Source organism: Hyaena hyaena, unplaced genomic scaffold, assembly GCF_003009895.1.
Source record: "Hyaena hyaena isolate Hyena2069 unplaced genomic scaffold, ASM300989v1 scaffold_720, whole genome shotgun sequence".
In the NCBI taxonomy this organism is placed as follows: domain Eukaryota; kingdom Metazoa; phylum Chordata; class Mammalia; order Carnivora; family Hyaenidae; genus Hyaena; species Hyaena hyaena.
The window spans coordinates 241,842-264,278 of NW_024081348.1; the positions used below are offsets into that span (position 1 = coordinate 241,842).

Below are 22,437 nucleotides of genomic sequence, written 5' to 3' on the forward strand. Positions count from 1 at the left end.
TCTGCTTTTCTGTGGGTGTGACTATTATTCTAGCCTCTAGGCTGGATATACCGGTCATCTTTGATGTGTCTGTCTTGAATTCAGGGCTGAAAATGTAGCTATGGAAATATTTTTCATATCTCCTTCTTTCTCTTCATTCTCCCTGTCCACCTCTCCATAATTCATTTCCTCAGGATCCACACCAGAGTATTAGTGTGGAAAGATCCCCAGCTGGCCTAAGTCCAGTTCTCTTCCAGTTTTGCTTTTATTCCTTGTCTAATCTCAGGTCCCAATATTGCCAATTTATTGTGTTGTATCCTGACTTAACGTTCCACCATGGTTCCCATTATCAATTGCAGGAATAAATCAGTTGCAGGACTGTGCAATTAGCACATTCAAGATTTTACCCCATTGTATTCTTGAGGAGTAACAGGAAAAAAAAAAATCCCTTAAAGTTGCTTTGCTTTTGTGAACAACACGCCAAGAATGACTGAGATTGCAGTGCTGGCCTGGTGGTTTTGCTCTGGTCCTGCGTTGTTTAAGACCCTGTTGAAACTGGGGAGAGAATCCTATGTGTCAACTCATGCTGGGGTTGTTTTCAAGTCATCTCTCCTATCTTTTAGAACATTGCTGCATAAATAAAAGGGATACATTTCATAACTTGAAAATGGAAAGGGGATTTTTAGGAGAATTCCAACCCAAAGAACATTGGTCTTGATTAACTTTGTTGTTCCGTAGTTGTTGGTATTAAAATATCAATGAAAATTGTAGACAGCCTGGCTATATCATCACCTTTTATCACTTAATGTAATAGGTGACTGGAGAATGCCAATAAGCTAAGACCATTGATTAAGTTTCTAAATAAGACTATCAGCTGTATTCTACTCCTCTGTTAGAGATGGAATTTCTAATACTGGCTAGTCTTCTGTCAGATAAATACTATTTACAGAATCATGATGGGAAGGAATGTCCGGATGGAAGGTCAACCTCATATTGCAAAGACTGAGCTGTGATATTTTTGTGTTTGGGGAGTAGCACCTTAAATTATTGTAGGCTGGCAAGAAGCTAATGTTATACATATTCCTTTGTTACTATTACTATGCACATTCCCTTGGTATTGTTTCACATTTAAACAACTTTTGCTAGTTTTACTTTTGGAGAGCATCCTCTTAAAGTTTATAACCTTTAAGGTTATAGGTTTTAAAACATTAAATCAAAGTATGATTTTTTTCCCCACAGTCAGACCAGTCTTACCAGAAAGACCAACCATGTGATTTGAAGGTTGGGGCTTTGAAGTGCATATCAGCTGACCCCCTGGGAGAGAAGGGGATGCAAGTTTTTTTTTTTTTTTTTAATATTTTTATTTATTTCTAGGAGAGAGAGAGAGACAGCGTGAGCAGGGGAGGGTCAGAGAGAGAGTCATAGACTCTGAAACAGGCTCCAGGCTCTGAGCTGGCAGTCAGCACAGAGCCCGACGCGGGGCTCGAACCCACGAACCGCGAGATCATGACCTAAGCGAAAGTCGGACGCTTAACCGACTAAGCCACCCAGATGCCCCGCAAGTTTTAAAATAGTATATGCAAGTGTGATTTTTTTACCCCATTATGTTGGATTATTATCGATTCACATTTCTCGAGACTGGAGTAAATCTTTAAGGCTGTAATGCAATTCTGACAGTAACTACTTGGAGCTACTGAGGCTTTACAGGCAAAGGGCTCAGGCCCCCACACGTCTTCCCTCACTTCAGATACCAGCCACATGCTTTGGTTTCCAGGCCACCAGCACTTCTGAACAACTGATTCACAATTCAGTGGTTCCTATGACTCTCTCTCCATAATTCACTGGAATGACTCTCAGAATTTAGCAAAGTGTGGTGTTAATGATTACGGTTTTATTAAAAGATATGAATCAGGATCAGCCAAAAGAAGAGATGCATTGAGGCAGTGGTTGGAAGGCTCCCAACTGAAACCTTCTTAAGTCCTCAGAATGCGTTACCTTCCAGGTATATCGAGTTCATCCCCAACTAGTAAGCTCACCTACGCTATGCAAAGCTCTGTTGGGTTTCATGACCTAGGCACGACTGATTGAATCATTGACCATGTGATTGAACTCAGTCTCCAAGCCTGCACCCCTCTCAAAATATCCACTGATACCATGTGGTCCAAATCGCCAACCCTCAAATCACATGGTTGGCCCTTCAGGCAAGAGTAGACAGAGGGACCCACCATGGATAACAAATTCTTATTACTCAGGAAATTCCGGGTGTTTAAAGGCTCCCCACTAGGAACCAGGGACAAGGGCCAGCCAGATCACTTGGTATGTAACAAGCCCTGGTCACTGTATTTTTATTAGTAACTCTTGCCATTATTTAATCCTTCAAGGTGATCAAGATCTGTAGATTACGTATCTTTAACATAAGACATTTATTAATTCCCTCGAAAAAAGGCATATGTATCAAAAGGAACCTGTTTGTTGATATAAAATTTGTAAATGATATAATAGACTTCTAGAAGTTACACCACACTGGAATATAATAATTAGGACAATAGTCAACAGGCTTTTAGAACACAAACATCAGTATTCTTTACGGTCCCATTATCTGATTCACAGCTATGTTAGCCCAGTTTCTTTAGACCCCGGTGTCAAGCTGGCATTCATACTTCACTGTTTCTTTTCCTTCTCAGAAGCATCATGGGATCATGCAGTCTGTTCAGTGCCTGTTTTGCCTGCTAACTATCCAAGCTTTCTAGTAAGCTAGACTCATTAATATTAGAAAGCTTTCAATTAGCTAAACTGCTATAATTAACTTTCTCTCTGTAATTTTCAGCCGTTCATGAGTGAGTTCTGAGGGACGTGAGCATCTTTTCTCAGTATCTCCTGATTACCTGGATCCAAACACAACTGAAATCGTAGATGAGAAAAGAGATCGTGTGCATCCCTCCTATGTCATCACTTTAGCACATAGTCCAGTCGAGGTCACATGTCTGTTGCTTGACTTGTTATCTTCACTTAGGGTTTCTTTAGTTTTCTGCATGGTGTCACATTCACATCTTTTGCCAAGAGGAGGTCTGACTGTATGTCCCTCTTCATCTGGAATAGTCTGGTTTACTTCCACTGGCTTGGATTAATAATTAATGGCATCCCTGTCACTATCGAAAGTGTGTCGTTTGGGCAAAAATTATGTGGTCCCCTGATCTTTTCGGCTAAGGCAATTCAGTTGGTCTTTTAAGAGAGCTATCTCAGTTTTTTCCCCAACAAATATTATTTTAAGTGTTTTTTTCTGTTTTAGAAATAATCTATACATATCTTTTAAAATATAAACAACACAGAAAGGTAAGAAGAAAGTTTCTTTAGAGAGTTTCTGGAAAGGCTTATCTTTTCTAAAAATAATCTTAAAATGTTTTGAATATAACTGTGTTATAAATAATTGCATGGAAATAGGTTTTGTTTTTTAAAAAAAATGAGAATCATAGAGCCTAGAAGGAAATTCCACAGTTTTTTTCTTTTAAGACTCAGAACCACTTTTCCAAAGGAGAAATCGTAAGCAGAAGCCTAGGCTGTAAAATAGGTGACCGCAGATTTGCTTTAGTGGAATTGGAGCTGGGCTCCTGAAATCCTTCCTGGCTTCATCCTTGCTTCCTGCAGAGACCCCTACGGTTGCAGAAAACGTTTTTGATTCCTGAGAGCATAGTTTTAGGATGAGTTTCCGGAGAAGAATCATAAGAGATAATATGTGAAAGTAGTTTTTCATGGTGAAGCTCTCTAAAAGTGTCAGGGTTTCCCGTTACCATGAATGTATGCAGGTTGAGGGAGACTGAGGTATTTGTCTGTGTTCACCCAGTTAGTTGGTAGCAGAAACTGGTGAGAAACCAAGTCCCTGTATGTTCTGTGCTTTTCCAGTTCACCCATATGCCTCCTTCCAATGGCTTTTCTTTATCTATATTAATATTCAAATGACTGCTTTATCACTTAGTGCTCTTGCTTTATTTTTAGCTTCTATTTATGTTAATGTATTTTCACATTGTTTTAGATATTTTACTTTTTTAAAATATTGTGCTGTTGAGCATTTTAAACTTTATTAACGTAAGACTTTTCATTTGTTTTTGATAACTTATAATAAAAGGGGAAGATCTTATTTAAGCAGTAGATATCTTAATAAAGAACATAAGCTCTCCAATTTTACTTTTAGATAAACAGCAGATATGAAGAAGCCTAAAATTCAGCATATTTAAAAATTTTTTAAATGTATATTTTTGAGGGAGAGAGAGACAGAGCATGGGTAGGGGAGGTGCAGAGAGACAGGGAGCACAGAATCTGAAGCAGGCTCCAGGCTCTGAGCTGTCAGCACAGAGCTGGACATGGGGTTGAACTGAGCCATGAGATCATGATGTGAGCCAAAGTTGGATGCTCAACGGACTGAGCCACGCAGGTGCCCCAAGTGTATTTATATTTCCATTTAATTGGATGTACTATATATGAAAATGATTTAAATGCTGATATATAGAGATACCTATACGTGATAATAAAATATCTTTCATCTTTATAATGCATTCATCTCACCAACTACTTTCACATATACCATTTGTCGATAATACTCTATTGTGTATATACACACATACATATGTATTTGTAAGTTAAATATCTTTACATACACTTCCACTTGTGACCATGCAGGTTATGCAGATTTGTGCTATGTCCTATTAACAGAGACAATTGTGTGAATGATAAACCCAAGATTTGGGGAGTGCAAAACCTTCTCAGCTGTACATTACTCTGCCAATATCTCTTCCAATACAGTGTTCCACCCTCTATCTGGCTGGGGAAGCAGACATGTATACAATCAAGGATAACTGATGTGATAAGTGCTCCTTAGGGTGTAATCTAAGTATTGTGGAGCCCAGAGGAGGAAGGAAGTAGTTTCTTAAGAGGATTACAGAAATCAGCATAATGAAAACAGTTGACATTACTTGAGAAGATTCCATATTTATGTTTTATTAATATTATATATTTTAGGAATTATAGAGGCTGAACTATTAAGAGATTAATTCAGAAAATGGAATTACCCCTAGTTTTAGGGCTCCTAGCTTAGAATGGACAAGGGCAGCTTTCTTCACCTGCCTTCCCAAGTCTGTCTGGATTTCTAACCTTCTAGTTTTTATTTCTTAAAATGCTGTTGTTACAGCTTGGGTTAGCCCCCCATATGCCATGTGTGAGATAGGCAGACAACAAGAACAGAATCTTTTTAAGTTTCCATTGACTGCTTAAGATGGAATCATGCTCACTACCATCCTCTGCTTGCAGAGTTTTTGTTTATTCTCAGAGAACAGCATAAACTGCCATTAGTCCAGGTCCTTGCTAGAGATCTCACTTTTTTTTTTTTTATCAATAGCTGTGTTGAGAGAAGTGACATTTATGGAAGATCATTCATCTAAATCAATATTTGACAAATTGTGTTTAGTTGACACTAACGCTGAGAGATTTTTTTGGCTCAGAAATGGCTACTCTAGGAATATGTAAATAAGAATCCCATAATGAATACTAGCCTGTGAGCTGAGTATCACTGTATGGTATGTGTTTTATTGTCGACTGAATATGAATGAATTAAGTTGAGGGCCCAGCACAAAGAGACTAAGAGGTGTTTAGAGGTGAGACTGGAGGTGTAAGTGAGGAAATCATGAAGCTCCTTGTACATCGCTCCTGGGGAACCAGTGGATATTATGCAGGGTGACACTGGCCCTTTAGAAAGTGCATGCTGGCTGCAGAGGGGAAGACAAGATGAAAGAGATATGGGTGTTTTCAGAGAGAACTGGGAGGTGAGGGAAGTTGGGCTGGACCAAGTAGCAAAAGTTAGAAGGGAAGCACACCTGTTGTTGTCTGAGTAGATGTTGGAAGAGAGGGATACAAGAGAGAGAAGAAATTTACAGGTGATCCCAGGTTTCTTTTCCTCATTTATCTGTGTACCAAATACTTACAAATAAGTGCACGATGCCAGACACCTTTCTGGACACTGAGGATGTAGTGAGGAGCAAGATAAACAAGATGCTTTCCCTCTTTACATTCTAGTGGGAGAGACAGACAGAACTCAGATAAACAAATATACCTATTTTTGTTAATTAGACTATGGTTTATCTCACAAAACTAGTGGCTGAAGTGGGAACCCAGATGAAGGAGATCAAAGAGCATGTGGGTGGCAAACCACAACAGAGATGGTCAGTAGTTCTTTAGACTGATTTTTGGAGGAGACAGAAAATTCTAGATAAAATTGTAAATCACACAACATAGACAGTGTATATGACTTATTAAGAAGTTCTCAGGACTGACTGGAGGAGGCAGGGTGGGGGCAGTTTAAGAGTTTGTGACATTGTGTATATAAATCACATTTTCTTTATCCATTTGTTGGATTATTACATGGCAATGAGAAAGAATGAAATCTGGCCATTTGTAGCACCGTGGACGGAACTGGAGGGTATTATGCTGAGTGAAATAAGTCAGGCAGAGAAAGACAGATACCATATGTTTTCACTCATATGTGGATGAGGAGAAACTTAATAGAGGACCATGGGGAAAGGGAAGGGGGACAAATAGTTAAAGAGAGGGAGGGAGGCAAACCATAAGAGACTCTTGAATACTGAGAACAAACTGAGGGTTGATGGGGGTGGGGGAGAGGGGAAAATGGGTGATGGGCATGGAGGAGGGCACTTGCTGGGAAGAGCACTGTGTGTTATATGGAAACCAACTTGACAATAAACTATATTAAAAAATAAAAAACTTAAAAAAAGAGCTTGTGACATTAATCCCCTTGAGAAAGACAAATAACTGACCCCAGAAATATCATTCTTCAGGGAGGAGGAGGTGCATTAAATAGGAGTATTGAAATTAGAAGAGATAGAATGTATTGATGTTGGATGGGAAAATGTTTGGATGGGGCAGTTGGGTCATTGGTGTAAATCTCTGAAATGGGCACCCAGCAGGGGGTGCAGACTTTGGAGTAAGAGGCATTTGTGTTTGGATATGTTGAAATTGTGAAGCTAGCGATGATCCAAGTGCAGAAGTCCAGCAGGAGATACTAGTCCACGTATGTGGTTTCCCCAAACTTTTATGAATAGATATATGATGGAGTAGAGCCTACAGTTGCTATGCCTCTGAACTCTAGGAGGTCCCCCCACACTCCAGATGCACTAGGTAATGATTTAATAGGTAGCAATTCTAAAACCAGAAAGGTCTCAACTCCAGGGTCAGAAACTACTTCATTTTATTCCCTCCCTTGTTTTTGTTTTTGTCAGCTTAGCTTTTTTATGACATATATAGCTTACTATTAATTTCCTGTTATTTTGAAAAAAAAGTAGGGTCACAATGAAAAGGAACAAAGTGCAGGTGTGGGACTATTACTCTATATTATCCCATCTTTTCCACCCATGGCCTTTTACCTCTTAGATGGCCCCCAAGACATAAAATATATTTTTTTCATGTTTATTTTTGAGAGAGAGGGACATAGCGTGAGCAGGGGAGACAGAGAGAGAGAGAGAGAGAGAGAGAGAGAGAGGGAGGGAGGGAAACACAGAATCCAAAGCAGTCTCTAGGCTCCAAGCTGTCATCACAAAGCCCAACACGGGGCTCAAACTTGAGCCACAAGATCATGACCTGAGCCAAAGTCGGATGCTTAACTGCAGCCATTCAGGCCCCCCAAGACATAAAATCTTCTTGTGTTTATGAGTTCTCATTAATAGACAAGGGAATATCTGGAAGGCTCTGGCTTGCCATAGGAAGATGTCAAGAGATTATTAATTGCCTTATGCATTTAAATTCATTGAAAAGCAGCGCTAAATTTAGCCTAGTACATTACTTTAAACAGCTTGCTTTTATTTCAGGGAAATAGGAAATTCTTTTTGCCATTGTACTGTTGTTATGAGAGATTTACTTTGTAATTGAATGAGTTGTGATATATTTACATATCTTTTTTTTTTTTTTTACATTTTACTTATTTTTTTTTTAATGTTTTATTTATTTCTAGGAGAGAGAGAGAGAGAGAGACAGCATGAACAGGGGAGGGTCGGAGAGAGAGGGAGTCACAGACTGAAACAGGCTCCAGGCTCTGAGCTGGCTGTCAGCACAGAGCCCGATGCGGGGCTCGAACCCACGAACCGCAAGATCATGACCTAAGTGAAAGTCGGACGCTTAACCGACTAAGCCACCCAGGCGCCCCAATATATATCTTTGTATTTGGAAATGGTGAAGAAAAGTTCATATCTCTTGCCCTTATTCATTAAAATGGTGATGGAAAATTAGAATTTGGAATTACCAAACTGCAAAGGTTTCCAAGGACAAACATATGAATTTTTGCTTATATGTTGGCCTTATTTTGTGGTTGTGTCTTGGATTATTGAAGTCATTTTTAACTAGTTTGCTCTTCATCATGAACTAAGTAAGCTTTTTTTGGATAGGAGGAGGATGCATTTTGGGTCAATATACCTTCACTTTCTCCTACACTTATACATTATCTTTTTTTAATGTTTATTTATTTATTTTGAGAGAGGGAGAGAGAGAGAGAGAGAAAGAGAGAGAGAATGCACACGAACTGTGATGGGGCAGAGAGAGAGGGAGAGAGAATTCCAAGCAGGCTGCACACTGTTAGCCCAGAGTCCATCGCAGGGCTTGAACTCACTAACCATGAGATATTGACCTGAGCCAAAATCAAGAGTCAAATGCTTAACCAACTGAGCCACTGAGGTGCCCCTATGTTATCTTTAACACAACTTAAAATCATGGATCAGTATATTGCTACAGTGGTAGGTGTGGAATGAGGCCTTTTAAGACTGAGTTTCTAGAGCATGAATGAAGTGTTTTCTGTTTTCTTTGTGGTGCTAGCTCTGGTACTCAGTGCATACGTTTTCCAAACCACATGGTACTACCACTGAAATGATCATATTGTAATCAAGAGTCTGGGTCCCTCCCCATATTTCCCTTACTTCTCCCAATACTCCTTTCATCAGTTTTTTTTTAAATTTTAATTGAAGAATAGTTGACATATTACATTAGTTTAATCAGTTTTAGTGTGTTTGTTCATATTGCTAGGAAAAGTCTTTATGTTGTTTGTTTGTTTTTTAAATAGAGCACAGTGTAGTTAGTCTTCTTTACCACCTAAGCTCAGAATGGAGAAATGAGAGAGACACAAGTGGGCGTGGTTTGATATTTTGTTTCATGGGATAAAAGGTGATTCACTGCAATTGCAACTGTCCCTAAGCCTTGAATCTGGATGGTGTCCAATACAGAAGCCCGTGGGCAGCCTTCTCAATAGAGCGAGAACAGCCCTCAGGTTCGGGCAGACTGTGTGGCTCAGAGCACAGACCTAGGAAGCTTCTTGGACAGTTGCCCTGTTTACTTTTATCCCTGATTTACAGGGAGGCTTTTAGAAGGGCTAAATTCTTTGAATAATGGGGCTGGGGAATATAGTGTTATCAGTATAAGAACAATAAGACAAAAATCTGTAGGAATAGACTAAAGAGTCTCAAAATGTACACTAATTAGAATTTCATGTACTCCAAAATTAAAGCAGAATTTTGAAGGTGAATATTATGCAAGATACTTAAGGCACTTCATGCCCTGGTTTCCAGAATTAAGGAGAACTTTAGGGGGTGTTTGTGAGCAATTCCTGTCCATTCAAATGTTCCTAGATTTTAAAAATCATTTACCATATCTTAGGGGATATTTTCACAAGCCTTTCTGTTGGCTTTCTTGTTTTGCAGAGGACAATAGAGAGCTATGTGGATAAACGCATGGGTACAACATATGGCCCTCCTGCAGGAAAGAAGATGACTGTTTTTATTGATGATGTGAATATGCCAGTAGTCAATGAGTGGGGAGATCAGGTATATTGATCCTATTGCACACTTTATGTCAACTCAACATTGATTTACTCTTTGATGAGTAAATATTTTTCTACTTTTTCAATATGCAATTCCTGAATTCCAATAAAGTCCATTATTGGGAAACACTCAAGGCATTAGCTTCTGGGATGTAAAGGAGTGACCTTTAAATTCTGAACGTTGTCTTTCTTAGGTTACTAATGAGATCGTACGACAGCTGATGGAACAGAATGGATTTTATAACCTGGAAAAGCCTGGGGAGTTTACCAGCATTGTGGACATCCAATTCCTGGCAGCCATGATCCATCCTGGGGGTGGACGCAATGATATCCCCCAAAGACTCAAGAGGCAGTTCTCTATATTCAACTGCACGTTGCCTTCTGATGCTTCCATGGACAAGATCTTTGGTAAAATGGTGTCAGTGGGCCTTGGGGAGGGAAGAATATGTGCTTGCATTCAAATGAGAAAATATCCACCCGGAGGTCAATACAGAAGGGGCATTGGGTGGCTCTTTAGTATTTTTTACCCTATACTCTCAAGTAGTGTTTATATTAGGATTTTTTTTAAATATAAAGGATTATTATATATATGTACTGAATTGGGTGCTGAGGTAGATCTTTTCTACCTTTGTTTTTCTTAACGTGACTGTTGCTAGCTTCTTAAACAAGGAGGCTAAACATTAAATGAACATGGAGGTGATGAGATTGTTTCCTCATGGATATACCTAGTTGAGGTCTGATTGATAGACCACTATGCCAAAAGTTTATGTAGCTGAGACTTTAACCAAGCCACATAATGATTTTGGCCAAAGCAATAATTTTGCCTATAGCAAAGATTAGTCAGAGTCTGATCTTCAGAGTAGTTTACAGGATTGTAATAAGTTACTGATTGATTAAACATGTAGTATTTCAGAAATAATATCTTTGAAGAAACACAAGCCCAGGAGATAACTATGATTGTTGAACTGAGTAATGAAAAGAGTTTATAGTTGATTTTGTAGTTTATTTTTGCAGAGAAAGAGTGTAAAGTTATGTACGCATCATGTTAGGTATTGACTTACCATTTCTGAAACAGCTACTGAGAGAATGCATTAGGATTCCTAATTAATTTCTGGCAGGCTAGAATGTCATCTCAGCACCCTGGGCTAGTGGAGTTTGGCCATATCTGCCTTCAAACGTGGCAGTGGGCAAAAGTGATATGTGAATTGTCTAAACCTGGAAAAAGTACAATGGACCAGAAAAAAAATGACTGTAATCAATTTTAATTATTCTTTTTTGCCTAGAAAGTTTTACATATAAAGTAAATTAAAATATTTTGTAATGCTTGGAAAGGCAATGGTAGAATGGAGAAATCTTAAGGGTCCCTGGCACCTCCCTTTTTCTTATCTCTATAAAGCACATTTATATATTTAACCTCATCCACTTAATAATATTGAATTCATTCACCTAGACTTTTCATTAGTATTTCTTAACTAACTGTTCAGTATTTGGTTGCTAACTTCCTTGAACCTATATCTATTTTTTAGATTAAAAAAAAGAGAAGCTTAATATAGATGTATCTGATATGTGGTCATCTGTTAAACCGTGTATAATAGTTGTGCAAACACTATAGTATAATGTTTTTCATTGTAATTTCACTGACTTGAACCATCAGTCAGAATGTTATGACTTTTTCTTCTTTCAGGTGTGATTGGAATAGGCTACTATTGTAGTCAGAGAGGCTTTTCAGAAGGCGTGAGAGATTCAGTGATGAAACTGGTCCCCTTGACACGTCGACTGTGGCAGATGACCAAGATGAAAATGCTCCCTACCCCTGCAAAATTCCATTATGTGTTTAACCTTCGAGATCTTTCTAGGATCTGGCAAGGAATGCTGAACGTCACCTCAGAGGTTGTCAAGGAACCAGATGTAAGTGACGTGTTTGAGGGTAAAATAAATGGCATTGTTATTTATTCTATTCTGTAATCTGTTATTCATAATATAATGTTTAGTGGAATGATGAAATATTTTAGGATGTTTTAACATGTATTTTTTTTTTTTCCGCTGCTTTTCAACTAACATAAATAAGGGAAAAGTATGTCAGGAAATTTCTTTTAAAAAATTCCAATTATTTGGGGGCGCCTGGGTGGCTTAGTCGGTTAAGCGCCCGACTTTCGCTTAGGTCATGATCTCGCGGTTCGTGGGTTCGGGCCCCGCGTCGGGCTCTGTGCTGACTGCCAGCTCAGAGCCTGGAGCCTGTTTCAGTCTGTGACTCCCTCTCTCTCTGACCCTCCCCTGCTCATGCTGTCTCTCTCTCTCCTAGAAATAAAAAAAAAAAAAAAAAAAAATTCCAATTAAATTTATGTTTAAGGAAATAATATACACAGTTATTTTCTAATGAATGGAATAAAAGAAACAACTGAACTTATCTTCCCATTATAAGATATTTTTCTTATACTAAATAATGGAAAGAATCAGTATTGATCTTATTATGTAATAGTCTTCATATTTTAAACTTGACATTTTAGCTTTAAAGAAGTAATTATCTTTATAAACACTCAAAATTGAAGAGACCATTTTGTTGTTAATCATCCATGATCTTTCCTTTCCATGTAACTAGATGAACTAAAAGAATTATGTATATTGGTTGGTATAATTAAGAAGAGGCAGAAAAGTAGAAAGTCCATTTGGCTGAGAAATGAGCATTTATATACACATTTGAATATAACAGTTCCTAGCATTAGAAGAATTCTCTTCAAACTAGAAACATTATGGAAAAATATAGTGTCTTTTCCCCCCAGAGCACGGCCTGTGTGCTCAGGCTAAGGTAATGTTGGCTTCTTTTTCAGCTTTTTATGCAATGGAGAAGGTATTTAAGCAAGTGGGTTTTAGGGATTTGTCCACATCAATACATAGGAACAGGTGAGATATCAAACAAATCACCACTAGGCATACTGAGTAGTGACTCTAAAAAAAAACCCAACCTTGACCCAGATGCTCATGAAGTAGGTGACAGCACAGCTGACTCCAGAGACATTTTGGGGAAAACTCTCCCTCCTTGTTACAGAGAACAGAGGGCCATTTTAGCAGCAGGGAACATTTTATCTAGATTCTTTCCCCCTCAAAGTCATTGACAAATTAATGGCCATGCGGAATATAGTTCCCCAATGTTATTTTTTGAGTAGCCAGTTTTTGATGCTTACATGAAGTCATCATAAATATTTCCAGCAACTGATGTTATCGTGGCCTTCTGTCTTAATTAACTGAATCATTGAATATATTTTACTAAATTCATTTTATATTTTGGTAATCAATTATAACCAATAGCATTTTATCATTAGTAATATAATAGCTTAAAACCCCCCTAACCTGCAAAATGTTAGCAAGCTCAGAAATTTCCACCAGTCTTTCATATCAAATGTGCTTGCTATAGAAACAAGTGTGTCGAGCAATTAATATCCTCAACTTCTAATGAACTTTGCACCTTCAAGTTGCACCTTGAACTATGTAGACTCGATGATTACTTTGTTCAGAAAATGCAGGTTTTTGCTACAAATTCATTTCACATCGTGTTAAGTAAATATACCCTTCTAATAGTTACATATGTGAAAATTGTTTATACATTTTATTTTCTGGTCTGGCCACCTGAATGTAGGTGTCTTATTCAAACAGACTAATTTATAACAGGTTTAAGGCTTTTACATAGGATATTACCTTGTTGGTTAATCAGAATCATTTTAGTGATTTGTCTAGGGATGTTTTCATTTTCATGTAAAGACTGAAAATGAATAAACACTTCTCTCTATTTGATATACTTGAATCAGACCAACTTGAAATGAAATATTTGTTGTTTAAGTTTATTTTTTGACACAGAGAGAAAGAGAGAGTGTGTGTGCAGGTTGGGGAGGTGCAGAAAGAGAGGGGAACAGAGTATTCAAAGAGGACTCTGCTCTGACAGCAAAGAGTCTGATGTGGGGCTTGAATTCACAAACCATGAGATCGAGATCATGACCTGAGCCAAAGTCAGATGCTTAACTGACGGAGCCTACTAGGCGCCCTGAAATGAAGTATGTTTTAACATTAAGTTTTTATTTTTTTAAAAAAATCATTTTTTTAAATATTTTTATTTATTTCTAGGAGAGAGAGAGAGAGACAGCGTGAGCAAGGGAGGGTCAGAGAGAGAGGGAGACGCAGACTCTGAAACAGGCTCCAGGCTCTGAGCCGGCAGTCAGCACAGAGCCCGACGTGGGGCTCAAACCCACGAACTGTGAGATCATGACCTAAGCGAAAGTCGGACGCTTAACTGATTAAGCCACCCAGTCTCCCCTAAAAAAATCTTTTATGTTTATTTTTGAGAGAGACAGACAGAGCCTGGGTGGAGGAGGAGCAGAGAAAGAGAGAGAGAGAGAGAGAGACCCAGAGTCCAAAACAGGCTCCAGCCTCTGAGCTATCAGCACAGAGCCCTATGCGGGGCTTGAACTTATGGACTGTGAGATCAAGACCTGAGCTGAAGTTGGATGCTTAACCAACTGAGCCACGCAGGCTTAACCTTAAGTTTTTCAAATGTAGCATCTTAGATTGGGAAGGATGGTGCTCTATAATTTTGTCAAATTGATTCCCAACTATGGTAAATAGGAACAAATAACACGTTTTAATTCTGTTTTCAACAGGATCTGTTAAGGTTGTGGAAGCATGAGTGTAAACGTGTGATAGCTGATCGTTTCACGGTTTCCGGTGATGTGACCTGGTTTGATAAGGCTCTAGTAAGTTTGGTGGAGGAGGAGTTTGGTGAAGACAAAAATCCCTTGGTGGCCTGTGGATCTGATGCTTATTTTGTGGATTTCCTCAGGGATGCACCGGAAGCTACAGGTAAACTATTGATGCAGAATTTGAAATTCCACAAAGGGATACCTGAAGACAGAAGGTTCAGGTTAAGGATGCTGCATTTCTGGCTAGGAATCTTTACTGAAACAAGCCTGGGACATAGTAGCTGCTCAATAAATATAGAATGAGTGGATACTGATAGAGCTCAAAGATTACCTATTTTTTATGCATATCAATCTTGCATATAAAGTAGATTTGGGAGGCAAGATAGGATAGAAGAAAGTACCCAGGACTTGTAGCTGTCACACAGTGGTAGGTTTGAGGAAGGGATCTACCAAACATTAACTGGATGACTCTCTGGACTTGAACCTCATTCTTCTCACTTATGAAAGTGGAAATATTGATCTATGTATCATGGGGCACTGCAGGGAATAAATGAAATGTTATCTGTAGAGTGGCTTGGCAGTCTGCCGAATGGAAGGTAGAAGAAACCTTGGTTTATGAATATAATTAATTCCGGAAACTGCTTGTAATCCACAGCACTTGTAGATCAAAGTGAATTTCAAGAACCATTGGCTCAGTTGTTATCATGTGATATTTGGTGACATATACTACTCATATTGCAAGATATCGCTCGTTTATTAAGATAAAATTTATTAGAAATCTTTGCTCGTCTTGCAGAACACTTGCAAAACAAGTGACTCACAATTCACGGTTTTACTGTAATTGTTATTTGGGTCATCCTGAGTGTTGAAATTAGAAAAACCTCAAATACCTGGGAAACCATTGAATACAATTGGAAAGAGATGGCAATATGGCCATAAGCTTTCATAGTTATGGTTCTGTGAAAAATTGAGATATATATATATTACTTATCTTCATATGGAAAGAAGTAGTACTCCAATTACGTTTTTCCTTAAGAAATAACTGAGTGTAAATAGAATATTTTTCTTTCATTTAATTACCTTTTTTTAAAAATACTGAAGATGAATTTCAAGTTAATTTTCATATTTAAACACATGCTATTTATATCTTCTAAATGGTTGAAAATGACCAGGCAGCCCCTTTCCAGATTTGATAAGGATGTGTATGGTCTATCAAAAGTTCCCGAGTGACAGTTGCAAAAGACAGTTTACTGTTAGCTATGCAAGTTGGAAGGATCCTTCCACAGAAAGAAGCTGACACATTTTATTTTAAATCAGGTCACACACGTACAAAAATCTTGTAAGGGTAAGAGCATTTAAAACTGGAATTTATGTATCTCATTTGCTCTAATTCAGAAGGGTAAATAATGAAAATTTATGTATTTTATTTCCTCTAATTCAGGAGGCTAAATAATTAGATTATGGTTTCCAAGGAGCAAAGCACAACTGGGGCATTTTTGCTGGGCGGGTGTGTGGGAGGCAAACACATAACCTTTGTTGACTTCAAAGCACTTTGTTTCTCAAAGCTTGAGTTGAACATTTATAAAAAGTGAAGTGACTATTGAAATTTAATTGGTGGGGGCTTTGCAAATAAGCCAATCTTCATGATTATGTCAAATCAATTTTCTTGCTTTGTCACCAAAAGGTTAATATACTATTATATTAGGACAAGGTCAATCGACAATAATTATGTACTATTAGATTTGGAAGATCCACTCAGTCTTCTAGTACCCAGTTGTTACTGGCTTATTCAACTCACATGTCACTCTTTTTCCTGTTATTAATGTTAACTGATGGTGAACTTCCAGATGCCAAATGTAGCTTTCCTTTGGCATTATGCTTTATACTCAAAGATGGAAAAGTATTAAGCTGGTATATATGTGTTTCTAATTTTTAAAAAAGCATATCGATTTTAATAATCTTTTCCCAGTGACATAATTCAATATGTTTGTTTAGGAAATCATTATTCTGTTTTCTCTCAACCCTCTACCTCCATTCCCTAAAATTCATTCTACCTTCACCGCTGACCTCAAATTCCTGAGTCATAAGAATTTCCTGTGCAAATGCAACGACCTTTTCCTTTTCATCTTATTAAAAATTTCTTGGGGCACCTGGGTGGCTCAGTTGGTTAAGCATCTGACTTTGGCTCAGGTCATGATCTCACGGTTCGTGGGTTCGAGCCCCGCGTCGGGCTCTGTGCTGCCTGGAGCCTGCTTCAGATTCTGTATCTCCCTTTCTCTCTGACCCTCCCCTACTCACGCTCTCTCTCTCTCTCTCTCAGAAATAAAAACATTAAAAAACATTAAAAGTTTATTTTAAGTCTTCACCTCTCTTGCTGATTTTGACATTAAATCTCTACTTTTTTGACCTTCATTTTGACCATTAAGCGAATATCCCTGGAAAGTTCATTGAAATGCCAATATTCAATTATGGATTCAAATTAAATTCAATATATATCACATTATTTGAAATTGGCCTTTTCTAGACAGAAAAGAACCAAGATTGCATATGTTCACAGAAATTCCAGTGATTTTACTATTGTTTGCACTTTTTCTTTTCTAAAAATATATACTGTGGCATTTGGATGAAAATCAGTATTATTCAGTGTAAATTGTAGAACTATGAGTGTATTAATTTAGGTTGAAGGAAGTAATAAAATCTGGCAATTTGAAGAAACAATTGATTTTTCTCCCTAATTCCCTAGGTGAAACATCTGAGGAGGCTGATGCTGAAATGCCCAAAATTTATGAGCCAATTGAATCTTTTCATCACCTAAAGGAGCGTTTGAATATGTTCCTGCAGCTGTATAATGAGAGCGTCCGTGGCACTGGCATGGATTTGGTGTTCTTCGATGATGCCATGGTTCACTTGGTCAAGGTCAGTGGCCACACTCACTAACACTTCCCCAAAGTGATGGACGCGTGGCTTCACACCAGAATTTTTTCCCTCCTCTTTCATTTTCATCTCCTAAGAGACTATTCAGTTTAAAAATAAACTCAATGCTATAGTCCAATTTAATTTCTAAACTGAATGCAACATGTCACACTTATAGGCTGAAAATCAGCCTGAAAATCAGAGCATGTCTACTTCCAATGTGTGATATAATTTTATTCAGTGTTGCTATACAGCTTCCAGCTCAGTGTTTTTGCCACATAGAATGAATGTGGTTGACCTCTGAGTTCAAAGCACAGGCAAGAAGTCTGTTTATTTGTTGCATTATGCAAAGGAGAGCTGTAAAACATAGTGCATAAGCTCTGAAGACTTTATGCTTAGTGAAATAAGCCTGTCACAAAAGGGCAAATATTGGATGATTCCACTTGTCTGAGGTACCTAGTACAGTCAGATTCATAGAGACAAGAAAGTAGAATGGTGATTGCCAGGGGCATAGGGATAGGGAGTGTGGGCAGTGTTTAGTGGCACAGAGTTCCATTTTTGCAAGATGGAAAGAGTTTTGGAGATGGCTGTTTGTGATGGTTGTACGACCATGCCATTGAACTATACACTTAATGGCCAAGATGGTAAATTTTATGTCATATATATTTTACCACAGTTAGAAATGATAATTAGGAAATAGTGCCTCAACAATTGGCTTTGAGCTGGGTGAAAATTCTGCTAGAATGAAATTTACCAGGAAAGTACATTTCCTTTCTACTTTGTCATAGGGGTCATTGAGTATCTCTTCATAGGATAGGCTTTCAAAGATTGGAAGCAAAATATTATTTACTTGATAATTTATGTGACCTAATTTATCTGTGATGGATGATAATGCCATTTTGTTTGTTTCTTTATTCATTTATTTAGAGTGCGAGCAAGTATGCAAGTGGGGAAGGGGCAGAAAGAGAGCAATTGAGAATCTTAAGCAGGCTTCATGCTCAGCAAGGAGCCCCGTGGAGGGCTTGATCTCACAACCCTGAGATCATGACCTGAGCCCAAATCAAGAGTCGGCTGCTTAACCAACTGAGCCACCCAGGTGCCCCAAGATAACTCAATTTTAAATCTGTTGCTGATATTCTCACTTTGTTCATGTCAATTTCTTTCTCAGACTATATCCCTTCAGTTAGAAAAAGGACAGCTCGAGGCTGTCTTCCATTGCTTAGGTTTAGTCATGAGGAGCAATCTTATAATTAGAAATTGTCTCCTCTTATAGTTTCTGACTCTAGAGTTCATCTAGTCGACCTTCCCTCTGAATGTAGAAGAGAGTGGGGAAGGCTTGGGAATGTCAGGGAGAGGGAGGAAGACAGAGAGGCTGGTCTGGGTTGGGTTTCCCCACAAGAAGGCATTTAGCTTGGACACTTAGACTTCTCAGAATCTGAGACATATGTACCAAATTATGAGCACAGACGTTCTTCCAAATATAAATAATAAGGAGAGCCTGGGTGGCTCAGTCGATTAAGTGTCTGACTTCGGCTCAGGTCATGATCTCACAGTTCGTGGGTTTGAGCCCCGCATCAGGCTCTGTGCTGACAGCTAGCTCAGAGCCTGGAGCCTACTTCAGATTCTGTATCTCCCTCTCTCTCTGACCCTCCCCTGCTCACGCTTGCTTGCTCTCTCTCTCAGAAATAAATAAAACATCTTAAAAAATCATGGCAGTGTGTCATATTTAATGATTAAAAGGAAGAAGAAAAAAAAGAAAATAAATAATACCAAAGGCAACTTCATAACTAACATCTCTTGGAGACAAAATCTGATTGGGCTAGGATTTCATAATGGCTCAGATTGAAATGAGACTATTGTTAAAAAAAAAAAAAATGAGACTATTGTTATCCTTGTGCTTAATTAAGTTCTCTAGAATGGTCTCATTTCCGTGTTTCAACCGGAGTATGAGCAATGAGCATTCCTTCACTTCACAAAGTGGGCACATGACATTTGAGGCACAGGTGACTCAGCACAGGGTCTTTGACTGTTTGCTTCAGTTTCTCTCTCAGTCTCTTGTGTCTGCTCTGGAATTGGCTGAAGAATTCCTGACTGGAATTTTTGAGCTAAGATGCTACATTCCTCACAGTCTCCTAGGCCAACTCTCTTCTACTTTCTTGTTTCCCTATGAACAGTACTTCCAAACTGTCATGTGGATATGACCCTTGAAATATGTGACCTAGTTATAAGAAGTGATGGAAGCTACAAGACAGAATTAAGATGAAAATTATAGCAAAACAGGATGTGGTATGGACCAGGCAGATTTCTTAGTTCCTTTCTTCATTAAACTAATGATTTTCTGGGGCTCAGTTGGTTAAGCCTCCAACTCTTGATTTTGGCTCAGGTCATGATCTCAGGGTCAGGAGATCAAGCCCTGCATCAGGCTCCATGCTAGGGCCTGCTTAAGATTCTCTCTCTCCCCTACCGCATTCCCTCTTTCTCTAAATAAAATAAAATTAAAATAAAATAAAATAAAATAAAATAAAATAAGTTAACTATTTTATTTCAAAACAGAGCGTATTTCCGTGACAGCTCTTCTGTCTCTTTGGTTAAGATTCAAACCATGGCGTGAGTGGTTTTTCATGGTCTAGCCCCTGCTTAGCACTCTAGCCTGTGCCATATTTTGGAAATTTTCTTCAATTCAGTTTAAACTCTCTGCCATTTTTCAAATATGGAGGATATTCTAATCAACTCTTCTGTCATCCAAGGATATACATTGTCTTGAAATTTCAGTCTCTTTCCTCTCTCTCAGAAATGAATAAAAAAATTTAAAAAAATTTTTAAAAAGGGGCGCCTGGGTGGCTCAGTCAGTTAAGCGTCTGACTTCGGCTCAGGTCATGATCACACGGTTTGTGGGTTCGAGCCCCGTGTCAGGCTCTGTGCTGACAGCCAGCTCAGAGCCTGGAGCCTGTTTCAGATTCTGTATCTCCCTCTCTCTCTGACCCTCCCCTGCTCTCTCTCTCTCTCTCTCTCTCTCTCAGAAATAAATAAAAAATATTTAAAAATTTAAAAAAAAAAGAAATTTCAGTCTCTTTCTTGTCCCATGGCATTAGGCTGGGAGACTAAAAGGAAACCTCCAAGTTTCCTTTCCTTCTTTCCTTTAAAACCCAGAGCAGGCCAGAGAGGGGGCCTTAGCTGACGTCTCTGTACTGGTCTCCTCTTGTTTCCCAAAGGCACCCCCAACACACACTGTGTCTAGTACTTTTCAAACCCCATTCTATTTCAGAAATGCTCTCCTTCAGCCAGTCAGCATCTCTCTCCATTCCGATTCTGAGACACATATGGCTTTCCTATTGCATAAATAGGAAAAGATGGGATATTTACACGTTGAACACTGATCTGTGTCTTTTCTATTCCACCTTCCAGATCTCACGTGTCATTGGTACGCCCCGGGGAAATGCCCTCCTGGTGGGGGTGGGCGGATCAGGAAAGCAGAGCCTGACAAGGTTGGCTTCATTCATTGCTGGCTATACTTCCTTCCAGATCACTCTGACAAGGTAACAGGCTTTCACTTTAATTAACCTGAAATGGATTTTGATAGCAGGTTCTCAGAGGCCAGTTGAATTTAAGAATGCATTTTTTCTTATACATAAGGAGTCATAATTGTTTTCCTTTTTAAATGTTGACTTATCATTGTCCTCTTTCAACCTTTGTTATAGATATGAAATTTTCACATTAATAATTTCCTTTTGAAATATATCAGCCTCTCAGTGTTGTGAAGAGCTTGTGCATGCCATGAGTGTCCTGTGTATTCCTTTCGGTGTATTTCCAAAGAAACTTATTCCTACTAAATATTCATTCAGATTTCAAGCATGTTATTAACTAGAAAAGTAGATGAAAATTTTGTATTGATTCACTGTTGATACATTTAAAAATATTTGTTGAACACCAACTATGCATCAGGCACAGGTCAGGTGCTAGGGAGCACATGGTAAACACGGCCAACCTGGCCCATGTCATCACAAAGCTTACAGCAGTCAAGGGGTCAGACAGCTGAGCAGTTCATCCAGTAAGGTGTCATCTGTAGGGGGTACCTGGGTGGCTCAGTCGGTTAAGCGTCTGACTTCAGCTTAGGTCATGATCTCACAGCTAGTTGGTTTGAGCCCCATGTCAGGCTCTGTGCTGACAGCTCAGAGCCTGGAGCCTGCTTTGGATTCTGTGTCTCCCTCTCTCTCTGCCCCTCTCATGTTTGCTTGCATGCTCTCTCTCTTTCTCTCTCTCAAAAATAAATAAACATTAAAAAAACTTTTTTAAAGGTGTCATACGTAAGTGCTATCTATGAGAAGGGAAATAAGTGCAGGCCAGCTCCTATTAAAACATGAAGGAGGGACTCCTAACCTAGTTTAGGGGATGGTCAGAAAAGGCTTTCTGGGAAGGCCTGAGTATGAATAGGATTTATCTCAGAGAAGAAGAATGGTAAAGAATGTTCCAGGCAAAAAAGATCAGCACATGTGAAGTCACACTGAGGCCCTGGAAGAAGTAAAATATGGGTGGGTGTGCAGCATAAGACAGCAAGTGGGAAAGGAATAGAAATGGAGGCCTTTGAAGATATGATAATGAATTTAGACTTCATCCTAGAGCAACAGGAAACCAATAGTGAGTTACTGCTAGGGAGGGCCTGTGGGTTTGTATGTATAGAAAATGGATGGAAAGGGCTAAACAGGAATAGTCATAAGACTATCCCAGGGACTTAGGCAAGAGATGATGGGTCTTGAATGGTGGTAGTAAGAATGGAGAAAAAAGGACAGACTTGAGATCACTGGAAAGTTGAACAGGTGGACTTGGTCCATCCTAGGTCTGGCTTGGGAAGATGATGCATACACTGACACATACACTCCTCAAGATAGGGAACCCCAGGAGGATTATTCTTGGACATATGTGTGTAGGGCAGGCAGAACCAGGAAGTGAAGAGTCGGCATGAAGAGAAAAGGGCGATTCAGAGGGGCTGAATGGAAT

At 38.9% G+C, this 22,437-nt stretch overlaps 1 protein-coding gene across 1 annotated transcript in view; it reads left to right on the plus strand.

The window, feature by feature from the left end:
- Positions 1-22,437, plus strand: part of DNAH5 (dynein axonemal heavy chain 5) — a 270,172-nt gene that overhangs the window by 171,007 nt on the left and 76,728 nt on the right. Inside the window, exons 53-58 of the mRNA XM_039217767.1 lie at positions 9,723-9,845; positions 10,036-10,249; positions 11,526-11,749; positions 14,491-14,689; positions 17,273-17,445; positions 20,848-20,978. Coding sequence (XP_039073698.1) covers positions 9,723-9,845; positions 10,036-10,249; positions 11,526-11,749; positions 14,491-14,689; positions 17,273-17,445; positions 20,848-20,978 — 1,064 coding nt within the window. The remainder of the gene's footprint in view (positions 1-9,722; positions 9,846-10,035; positions 10,250-11,525; positions 11,750-14,490; positions 14,690-17,272; positions 17,446-20,847; positions 20,979-22,437) is intronic.